Below are 12,116 nucleotides of genomic sequence, written 5' to 3' on the forward strand. Positions count from 1 at the left end.
GGGGGAGATGGGCAGCATGTGGGGTGAGGGCCACCATGCACATCTGGAATGTATTAACAGAACAATCCGGCCTGGCAGAGAGGTGGACTATTTTGTCTTTTCTATCTCTGATTTCTACCAGCATGGCACAAACTGCAGCTACGCTACACTACTTCAGTTGTATTTAGCACTCAAACATTAGAAGAGTGAACCCCACAGAAACAGCAATAAATCAAAATAAATCATGAATAGTATGAAGCAGAATTACATCACACATTACATGTCCTGTAGTATTGGAATAAGACACATTACTGCAGTTTTCTGGTTATAACTTTTATTTCAAAATAAATAAATGTCCTATTCAGTTTACAACTCCATGAAGTTTATATTGCTCAGGCAAATATGTCTGTTTGGATTCTGTACACCCCTTATAAATAACACACATTTACTAAAAAATTCATTGCAATAAGAACCATTTCTCAAAGGCAGGAATCTGATAAAAAGTAAAACAGAGACCCCAGTTACAATCATAAGGCAATTTTCAAAAGATATCTGTGCCCAGATTCTCAGAATTGTGGGTTTAATTTGCACATAAGTAGTCCATGATTATGCATGTAAATAAAGTAATTTAAAACATCTATACAGTGTTAACAAGTGCTGGACTATCAGCTTCCTTCACCATTCCTGCATTTCTCCACTATCAACTTGAGCAGAAATTGAAATGTATGTTTTCATACATGTCATTTGAGTAAAAAGCCTGAATAATTTGCTGGGAATACAATTGTCGCAGCTGGATTTTAAACTGTGTTTTAGATATGGAATGTATTTACTGTGACATTCATTGAAATTCAGGATTTGGAGAAAATGACCATCAATATAACTTTTGTTTGGATGCAACACCGATTACTTAAAGCTGTACTAAAAAGTGCTGGAGAAACTTGTTTGCACAGCCTAGATTCCATTTGTCCTTCAAAGTATATACAACATTGGAGGTTTTCATATTTCACTGCAAAGTCGGGGGAAGGGGGGGAAGACGAGGAGGAGAGGGAGGGAGGAAAGTTGACAGAAAAACCTGTGCAATTTTATAGTGTTGCTCAACAGCTGAAAGATCAATTTTTACATGTTGCACAGCAGAACTGGCTATTGTTGCAATAATACGATCAAAAGCAAAACTTCTGGATCATGCAATAAAATTACATGAGGGGAAGGGGTAGGTATTTCCCATTCCGTTAGTGTCAGAGTTTAAATACAATAATTATGGTGTGAACCTTGCCCCATCCCAACTCCTCTGGATCTCTCAAGAGCGTTATAGAGCCAAATAATTTAAAACTGTGTATTTAGATTTGTGTAGATCCTCAACCAGCTGAACATGGCTTTAGACACGAGTTCCCATTTATTCTAAAGGGCTTCAAAACGTCCTGTCAGGGTAGATAAGCACTGGAATAAATTACCTAGGGAGGTTGTGGAATCTCTGTCATACAAGATTTTTAAGAGCAGGTTAGACAACACCTGTCAGGGATGGTCTTGTCAGGGATAACTGGTCCTGCCTTGAGTACAGGGGACTGGACTAGAAGACCTCTTGAGGTCCCTTCTAGTCCTATGATTCTATGCGTTCTCCAACAGAAGAGTGTCTCTCTCAATTTCCATTAAACTAGAAAGTAAATTCTTAAATGTGAGAAGCTACTCAATTCAAAGCCAGGACTGTACAGTTATAGCTTCATTCATGTGGTTACACACTGCAGCATGAACCGTGATACAGCAGTGCTATTCCACATATACTATCTTAAATCACTGCAGCCTTTCAAGATCCATTTTTTTAAAAAACAGTCTGGATACATTTTGTGGGCTATTTAATACCCAGGTGTGCACAAGTGCATGAAAACATGGTGTAGTGGAACCCCTAAAATTTGTACAGGACCTCTCTAGAAACAGTTTCAAATGATACATAACAGAATGGAACCAAATGCCACTTTGCATTTATTGGTAATACATTACACAATGGGTGAAGAGAGTGTAGGATCATGCTTCAGTTTTGAGCCTCTCTTGGTGAGCATATAACTGGACATTTTTCATATACACTAGCTGCTGAGCACAGATAAAACAGGCAGCCTGTGATTCCAACCCCGTAAAAGTTATTTATCTGTAAGTTTCATTCAGTTCAATCTAGTATATTGCTTTACCAAGCACTACAGAGGCGAGGGTTGGCAGGGACTGCGAAAGTATTTGTATGACCAGGTTTCCTTCTGTGCTTATGCTTTACAGAAAAGCCCTGACTATGAAATCTCAGAGTAGTGCAAATAACCTTCCTTTGCCATCTCCCTCCCCACTCCCATCTGCGTTTCAAGACTAACCGTTTCCTCACTTTCCTCAGTTGTCCACCCTGTCCATCAGTGATCTCTGTGAGCTTAACTTCTACTAAAAACTGTTAAACAGAAGCAACAAGGGCAGCCTCACCTCCAAGAAAGCTTACTAGCAGTGTGCTTTGCTCACCTTCAAAGAAACTCTATGGCTAAAACAGTGCAACTCATGCTAGCCATTTCCTTTAGCAGTTCGAGTGGAAGCTCTGAGCAATGGGAAATGTTCGACACTGAAATATAGCTAAGCCAGAATGTTCATCCTACCTCTTTAAATAAAATGCATGACAGTGATACAAAGTAAACTGTTGTTCATTTGAGTTGGAACTCTGACAATCCGTTCATCTCCAAGGTAATGGAGACACCAAATCTACCCAGAAATTTGATATTATTTTACAGGCTTTTGCATTGATATTTCCCAATATTGCACAGCCACCCTAGTCCCTTCCAACTATAATTCAAGATGTTGCTATTGATCTTCCCAGCCCGATTGGTCCTGTCTACTTCAGACACTGACCTACTATGATGACAGGAGCTGTAGAATTGCTGGGAGAGATTATAAAAGTTGATACCTTCTGCTGGTCTCTTGCTAATGCTGCCTGGATCAGAATGTCTAGGGCCCAGTGGACAGCTGTTTTGCTCTGGAATCTGCTTTCTACAGTGGTCAAATTCAATGGAGTTATGCCACTGTAACTGACAGGAAAATCTGGCCATAGGTTGACATGGGATTTTGCAGGGGGGTGGACAGGGGATATCACTGTCAACAGTTTAGGATTTTTCGTAAAAGCGGTATGTTTTTGTGTCTTCGGTATGGTGAAGAGGGGGCTTTTTACAGCAGTGGCAGTCTCAATGTCTTCATGTTGCTAGAACAAAATTTCTGGTGGTACATGGAAGAGAAGCAAATCCTAGCTTTTGACTCAAACTTTTTTTGCTGGTGCTACAGAATCCTTTATCTATGGACCATGAAACAGGCTGTTCAGAGACACACGCCCCATTGTAAAGAAGAGCTGTTAGCTGGGAATTGTTAGCCTGCTTGTGTCAACTTGGCAAGATGATACTCCCTACATTCAGACACCTGCCCTCATGTACCACCCTTTTAGCAAACAAGTTTATAACCCTGACATTATTCCAAGACCCATTGCTCATATTTGTGATAGGAGGACTCAGACTAAATTGGATTGAGCACTAGAAGTAGTCAGGAGTAAGGTCAGCAAGTGGCACAAGAACTGACTGGACAAAACTTACACGTGGATGCTTGGAGAAAGCGAGCAAACACTGGATTTGAGGCCGATCTTAACAGTGCTCTCAAAAGGCGAGAGGACGTTCTCTTAATCATTGTACCTTGACAGTCTCCATTTAAACATGATTTCTGCTCCCTTTTCAAATGAAAGCTACTCAAAGTTGAGATCCCAGCCGAAGGATGGGGTTGCAGTTGTGGTATCAGACTGGGAATTGGATTCAATTCACTACTCTGCCACAGCCATTGTGTGGCACCCTGTGCAAGCCACTGATCTCTCTCTAATTCGGTTCCCCTCTGTGAAAAGGGAGTAATAATATAGGCCTTCCTCACACAAGTGTTGTAAAGATAAATCCATTCATGTCTGAGCTGCCCACAGTAGAGTGATCAATGCCACAGAAAAGCCAACACATTTATAAATTAACCTACAAACCATAAAGTGTCAGAACTGAATGGTTCTTCCCTGTCTTGTATTTAGGGAAAAGCCCAGTTGTTGCAAGTAGCAAGACTAAAATGTGATGTTCAGAATGGTTCACACAAAGCCTGCCTCACTGTGTCTCTGAAGCTCTCAAATATTACCTGAAGTGGCACCTCAGTTCTATAGTCCTGCAAATGTACAAAGAGCTGGGCAGTGGTAGGTCATGGCTCACAAACAGGTCTCTGAAACGATTATAATCCTAAAAGCACAAATTAAGAAAAAACAGAATGAGCTAATGAAACTGAGGCACACAAAGGCTAACTGGCTTGCCTGAGAGTCACACAGTGATTCTGCAGCAAAGCTAGACTAGAACCCAGAAGTCCTGACGCCTCAGTGATGTGCCTTAACCACAAACCCATCCTTTCCTCTCATATATAAGTCTTTGATAGATCCATTAAATAGGATCTCGTTGTTAAAGCTTTTGCACAGATGCTTTTTACATTTAAATAAAGTAAATATGCCTTGAAATTAGGCGTTTCAGGCTGCTTTCGTTAATTTAGAAAATATCAGTTCATTGCATCTATTTAATGTGTCTTAAATTATTTGCAGCAAATGTTTCCTCACTTAGATCTAACTGTATTTTCAAAAATTACCAGCAGAGGGCAGGAAATGACCAATTTATCATAATGAAATCTAACTTCCGCAGAAGACTGATATATTGGCATAGAATTTCATTCATTTGATAGATTGCCTTGTCTTTCAGTGAAGTAACTAGCTAACTGAGAACAGTGGCTCTGATCTCTGGCTGTTTCATGTTGCAGCACCATTACAAAGTGGCTCTAAACCCATCCTAAGAGCCATAGGGCAATCAGGGGACTTTCCAGTGGTGCAAGAGGCAACATAGCACCTCATGTGCCACCCCTTCTCTCCAGAGCTAACCTGTTGAATGTCTACAGAACAAGAGGTATGGCCAAGGCTTCCCTGCAGCTTGGCAGTCCCTGGGTGCCATAACAGTCCCTTGGAGCTCTTGGCAGCTAGCGTATCTTAAAGCTGCCTTCAGGGTGCTCTAAGTTATGTCTGGCACAAAGGGAGCACAGAGTGACTTAAAACTATCTTTGCAGCTCTCCTGCTCCACCTGGGGGTGCGCAGTGCACTACGCAGCCGTAGCCAAGAATTGGTACCATTGTGTTCCACACCACACAATTCTTAGGAACAGGTAAATCAGGACAACAGCTGCTATTTGTTACTAGAAAGCTGAAATGATTGACATCTCAATGATACAAAAATATCTCCAAGAACTGACAATTAACCTCAATTATTTATTTACCATAGTGCATCAAAACAACTGCTGTCTAACACGCAACCCATTGTTTGAACGGGGAAAGCTGGGTCTCACCAATCTTTTTTTTAAAACACAATTTCTACCACTCTCCTGTAAGCCAAGAGCATATGCATCTGGCAAAGCGATCCTCATATACTCAGCAACCTCAAAAGGTTCCTAGCCCCTACAGCTTAAACTATTCTTTGTGAGCAAGTGTGACATCCCATAAAAAAACCTCATACAAACGGGCGCTTACTCTGGATGGGCACCTGAGGAAATAGCTGTATTATAAAGTGGAATTTACATTTTTCTCCCTCTCTCTCACACACACCTACCTTATAGTACTGCAGCTAGGGTTTTCACATCCTAAACAATGTTTTCAAGCATATACCCTTAACTCTGGACTAGTCAGAAAGATCTAATGTTAGAGTTTCCTTCAGTCTCGTTAGTATGATTCTTTACAGATCTGTTCTCCTCCCAAACAACAAGCAAGATGTGATTCTTCAGTACTCAACACTGGAAACAATCTGACTTCATTCCTCTTCATGCTCACATTACACAGCATGTTCCAGTTCTATAAAGCATGAAGCCAAATTCTGTTCACGTACAAGGGTAGGAAATAAAGTGCATTTCATGGTTGATTAGCAGAGAGAAGTTACTTGATTTGTTACCCTGCAAAAAGTGTTCTTTCCTAGTGAGATTAATTAGTTTTCAAGTGAAAATGCAGAAGCGAGTCTGAAATTAAAGTGAGGAGGGCTGGACTATACGATCAACCTTTTAATGGCAGCATCATGCAAATCACACATTGTGCTCTCACGAATGAGGGAGACATTCTCTTACAGTTCTGCTTCTGCACGGGGCATAGCTTCAGCAGACCCACATATTCAGTAATGCTCTGCTTCAAAGCTAAATGAATCAGATATCAATGCCTAACATTAGCATGTCTAATTTACAGCTGTTGGAAAGCTGCCAGCATCAAGTGCTGCCACTAGACTTGTTTCAAAGTGGGTATGTAGAAAAGGGAACCAAAACTTTAATCCACTTCCCTACTTGCCTTAATCTGTATTGATTTAGGGGGTGCAGATACCACTAACGGTGGCTTGAAAGTACAGAATGCTCACCAGAGAGATTAGCCAGAAACTGCTGCACTTTTTTTTCTTAAACATCAGGACTAACTTCCGAACACACACATATGAAAAACTAGTAAGTCAATCCATATTTAGGATTTTGAGCAGTTATGCTTTTTGAATACATTCCTGAAGTTTCCTTTATTTGTCCAGAAACAATACAACAGATCCATGATTGAAAACACTCAGTAAAGTGTTTGTTTGTTTTTTTAAAGCATGTGCAAATGACCAACTAGGCAATAAAACTTTGTATTTACTGTAGCTGAAATACAGTAAGTGTGCACCATGAAAACCTATATGGAAAAGCCTGCTACTGGTGCCTGTAGAATTTAAAAACCTCCCTACATGCCTCATGAACCCTCAGGCGTGTTAGGGACATTTCAGGAATTTAGGCAAAGCAAAAATGGCTGCTTCCTGAGATTCAAAGCCTGTAGTGCCAGCTAGGAGCAACCTTTTTTATTACAATTTTTGTTAAAAAAAGTGTAACCATTTATAAGTTTCAGGTATGTGTGTGTGTGTGGGGTGTGTGTGGGTGTGTTGGGGATAAGTAAAAAAAAATCTATGGATTTCAAATCCAGTTCTATGCTTTCTCCTTAAAACACACTTTAGGCAATGGCAAGTACTGTGGATTAAGTCATTTCAGCATTAAAAAAACAACAACAATGGCAGACACACTGAGTATTTAAAAGGTTCTGGTGCTTTTGTCCATGCACAATATCTGCTTCTTGTCTGGGGGCTCACTATGCATTTTGGATCCATAATATGCAAATTACAGTTTTGTTCCAGACAAAGATTCAATTATTCTTACTGGCACAAATTCACAGTATAAACCATCATGACTCCCCAAGACATGAATGAGTATTAAAGTATACAATAAAGTGCAACTCATTCTGTTTTGTGGAGCCGTATTACGGAACCTGTACTGTAACATGCATTTACAGCTTACATCAGAGTGGAAGACACTCTTCTTCAAGGTTATTTCAATGCAGTTTTGCATGGGCTGAGTGAAACTTACAAGAGCTGTGATATTCAGAATTAAAAGGTACAGCTCTATCCTCAGCCCACATACTGCTTTTGTGTTATTGTAAGGGGGTCCTGCAGCGACTGGTCTTATGAAGTACAGTGTAGCTGGTTCTGTGAAACCTAAGTACAACAGCACATGGTGGGACCTGCATTGGGACGTCTTCATTCTTAATACCCTGGGCTTTTGTACAGTCAGAATCTTTTGTTACTTAAATCTAGTTTTTGGTGCTCTATGATAAACCTGTTACAGTTCTCCTTCTCTAGCCTGCTATAGCAGCTCTTGTTCATCATCTTCAGACCCTGAGGGTCCTTGTCGCACCTCTTCATACCATTTGTTGGTGAGGCTTTTCATCTGTATGCGTCCATGATGTAGGTCCTAAGGCAAAAGGAAATCAAAATTGCTGTTTAGATACAGCACTGTGTGAGTGAGAGTGACGATTTACCGTATCTTCATTAAATACCCTTCATTCCCATCGCTTCTGTCCCTAAGCGTAGACACAATTATGCTCACAGTGGAAAATAAACATCAATGTACAATCTGTCAGTGGTTATTTTCAGCAACGATTAATTCCGATGACAGATTTTTTTCCCCGTGTTCTCCAGAGGCCCACAGAGCTGAGCTGTCAGCAGTAATGTTTTCTGGGTGGCCTGGCTCCGAATCGCCTTTATTTGTATGTGCGTCAGGTTGAAGCAGGAAGCTTGTAGTCAGCTTCAGTGGCTCATCCTATCTTCCCAGGCCTTGGATGCTGCTCTGTTCTCCCAGCAGCCCATATTCTGGCTCCCTGGCACATGTGGACTCTAGCTCTGGTTTCCCAACCCATCCGCTTGGTTCTATGGAACAGTGCAGGGAGCATGCACTGGAATCTAATTAATTTTCTCTTGCAGGGAAAGGCGCCAGAGCAAGAAGTAGCTTGAAAGCAGGTTTTACCTGGGCCCAGAGACAAAACAAAACATGCCTGGTGCAGCAAAACGGTGAATTCTGCAACAAAAAATGCTGAATTTCACAGCATGTTGGGGAAAATGCCCAGAGTCTACGGGGGCTCTGAGTGAGAAGAGTAGAGCAGTACACACCTCTCAGTCATAATTTGTAGAGAGCCTGAAGCAGAGGCATTAGATTGCTTTCAAGTCGCAGTTTCTCTTCACAAGGAGAAGGAGTAGAAACTTTTTAAGTGAGAGCTGCAATTCCAGTGACAAGGGGTGCATTCTACAGCAAAGACCACAGCTGCAATATACACGGGGCCCTGGGTATAACCAGTACTGCACCTGCTTGTGCCATAAGGTTTTTAAAAAGCATGCATGTGTGGGGGCAACATTTTACACTAACATTTTAGCTTTGCCAGGTCTGATGCTTCCATTTTTAGTCACAAACGTCTACTAAACCTAGGTTTAGTAACCAAACTGTTGATATAGGGATCTTAGTCTGTAACATTAAAGAAGAGTTTAATAAAAGCTCACACTTCTGTACATTTATTACAGACTTTGGAAGCCATGAAAAGTGTTAACTTAAATCAAATTAGCATTTTACAAGACAGTCAACTCTCTATAAACAAGTAAGATCGGTCACCTCACTATGCCCAGCTCGAAAGTTGCAAGCCTGTATCACAAACCCTTGGTTGCCTTTGAATGGAATCCCACAAAATGCTATGCCAACACTCACCATAGAACAACAAAACAAGCAGAACCCACCTCCTGTGTGAGCCGCCTTGTGAAGAATGGATTCAAATACCTGGCATCAAGCCACATAAAGCCTTTGAGATCCTGGCGCTTTATGTAGTGGGCTTCATACTCTTCTTCTGTGAGTTCTGATAAATGTTCAGATTCAATGGTATTACCCTACAAAGATCAGACATATTGGAATAACCTTATAAATTGACCACTGCACCTTTTGCTTTTGTTTTGAACTTGTTATTTTAAACAACTTTCACCTGCCTCTCATTATTGAGGTGCCAGTGGCCTCCCTCAGCGACATGGGACTCACAATGTACTAGCTATTATCGATTTGTATATGACTTAGTCCATCCTGAACCTTGTCTGTGTTTCCATGGGGGTTACATTATTTTGTGCTGATCTATTTGTAATTAGATTGGGTTATAGTCATTACTTTAGATCCCTAAATTTTCAAGTTACTCACATAAATGTTGGTCTAGTAATGCTTTTACAATATTTTAAAATGACAAGGTTTTATCCCTTAGTGTATTTTCATAAGAATGGCCACACTGGGTCAGACCAATGGTCCCCCTCTAGCTCAGTATCCTGTCTTCTGACAGTGGCAAGTGCTAGACACTTCACAGGGAATGACCAGAACAGGGCAACATTCGAGTGATTCATCCCCTGTTGTCCAGTCCCAGCTTCTGGCAGTCAGAGGTCTAGGGACACAGAGTATGGGGCTGCATCCCTTGCCATCTTGGCTAATAGCCATTGATTGACCTTATCCATGAACTTATCTAATTCTTTTTTTAACTCAATTATATTTTGGCCTTCACAACATAACTTGGTAACAAGTTCCACAGGTTGACTGTGCATTATGTGAAGTTCATCCTTAAGTTTTTTTGTTTTTAAAATGGCTGCCTATTAATGTAATTGGGTGATCCCTGGCTCCTGTGTTATGTGAAGAGGTAAATAATACTTCCTTATTCACTTTCTCCACACCACTCATGATCTTACAGACCTCTATTGTATCTCCCTTTAGTCATCTCTTTTCCAAGGTAAATAGTCCCAGATTTTTTAATCTCTCCTCAGATAGAAGCAGTTTCATATTACTAAGCATTTTTGCTGCCCCTCTGTGTACCTTTTCCAATTCTAATATATCTTTTTTGAGATGGCTGACCAGAACTGCATATAGTATTCAAGGTGTGGACATACCATGGATTTATATAGTGACATTATGATATTTTCTATCTTATTTATCCCTATAATAGTGACCTAAAGAGCTCTGTGTGGCTCGAAAGCTTTTCTCTCTCACCCACAGAAGTTGGTCCAATAAAAGATATTACCTCACCCACCTTCTCTCTAATATTTTGGGACTGACATGGCTAGAATTACTAGAACCCTTTGTAATTTTTCGCAGTCAGCTTTGGACTTAACTATTAAACCAACGATAAAGAGAATCCCCTAAACCAGGGGTTCCCAAACTTGGTTCGCGGCTTGTTCAGGGTAAGCCCCTGGCGGGCCACGAGACACTTTGCTTATCTGAGCGTCTGCAGGTATGGCGGCTCGCAGCTCCCAGTGGCCGTGGTTCGTCGTTCCCGACCAATGGGAGCTGTGGGAAGTGGCGTGGGCCGGGCCACCACTTCCCACAGCTCCCATTGGTCAGGAACGGCAAATCACGGCCACTGGGAGCTGCGAACGGCCATACCTGCAGATGCTCCGGTAAACAAAGCATCTTGCGGCCTGCCTGGGGCTTACCCTGAACAAGCCACGAACTAAGTTTGGGAACCCTTGCCCTAAACAAATCCTCCCGTAAAGTATGTCTCTGTCTGAACTGTGTGCCCCTCCGCACTGTCTTAGCCCTTCATTTAAAAACTCCTTTCTTTGCTTTCATCTCTTTTTCCAACAGAAAGTATCACTGTATATTTATTATGCATTGATCTTTTTTGAAAATTAAAGAAAAGTATCAATGATCACTCATTTAAAAAAAAACAGAATAAAAGGAACAAACCATCTTTTCAGTCTTGCTGAGGTTAATATCCTTCTTGTTCCTTCTTCGCGCTTTAGAATCCTCAATATCAATCAGTCTGATAAGGGGCATGGTTCCTCCACCCAACAATAAAATTGTGAATAACACAATAATGATAGTTGTGGTCCCAATGAGCTGCCGCTTTTCTATTGGCTCCAAGCCCAAATGGAGGCTCAGGGCATATGGAATTGCCCCACGTAAACCTGATCAGAGAGGATTATAAACCAAGAATAAAAACTACATCAACAGCAAGATTTGCCCTCTGCATCCTTATAAATGAACATGGTGTTCAGCCTACTGGAAGTCTCTTCTTCTAAACCTATTTCATGTTTTAAGGCTATCTAGGTTCTTACGCTGTGCCCATCACCCTAGCATTTGATTGCCTATCTGAATTTCGAAACAAATCAGATCTCTACAGCTTTTGAATGCAAATCTGTCAAGCTATTAGGTCCCTAAAATCAGGCTATTTTAAAGGCAGACTTTGTACACTTTCCTGGGCTGGACGCTTTACTGCCTGGCTCACCTGCATAGGGAAAACATAGCATTGCGGATGCATGTGGATTTGAGAAGGACACAAATGCCCATTTAGTGTTTGCTCCATAGACAGAGGCACAATATCATGCAGAGCAGCACCTACTATGATACACTACTTTGTAAACTCCAAGCTTAAGACTTACCACTAAACCACATGATGAACATCATTTTGGGGGTGATTTTATGATCACGAAAGAAGTTGAGCAGGTAAGAGAGAGGAAAAATATTCACTGCTCTGCCAAACAGAACAAGTACCTGTTAACAGCAACAAATCAGATAATGAGTTAAAGGCTATTTAATGCATTACATCCATTCCCTATAGAGCAGTATAAATTGTAACCAGTTTGTGAATAGTCAAGGGAATGTATTACTCTCCTCATAACTAGCTATACTGGCAATCCAACTTAAAGCAATTGCTCAGCATAGGTCAATGTGGAGCTTACATTT

General features: G+C 41.1%; 1 protein-coding gene across 2 annotated transcripts in view; it reads right to left on the reverse strand.

The window, feature by feature from the left end:
- Window positions 1–296: 296 nt before the first annotated feature.
- Window positions 297–12,116, reverse strand: part of SLC9A8 (solute carrier family 9 member A8) — a 54,521-nt gene continuing 42,701 nt past the window's right edge. For both annotated transcript variants that reach the window (XM_044985133.1, XM_044985132.1), the window contains 4 exons: window positions 11,813–11,924; window positions 11,118–11,338; window positions 9,146–9,292; window positions 297–7,835 (listed from right to left, as the gene is read on the reverse strand). In XM_044985133.1, coding sequence (XP_044841068.1) covers window positions 7,728–7,835; window positions 9,146–9,292; window positions 11,118–11,338; window positions 11,813–11,924 — 588 coding nt within the window. In that variant the 3' untranslated portion in view covers window positions 297–7,727. The remainder of the gene's footprint in view (window positions 7,836–9,145; window positions 9,293–11,117; window positions 11,339–11,812; window positions 11,925–12,116) is intronic.

Source organism: Mauremys mutica, chromosome 13 (genome assembly GCF_020497125.1).
Source record: "Mauremys mutica isolate MM-2020 ecotype Southern chromosome 13, ASM2049712v1, whole genome shotgun sequence".
Taxonomy (NCBI): domain Eukaryota; kingdom Metazoa; phylum Chordata; order Testudines; family Geoemydidae; genus Mauremys; species Mauremys mutica.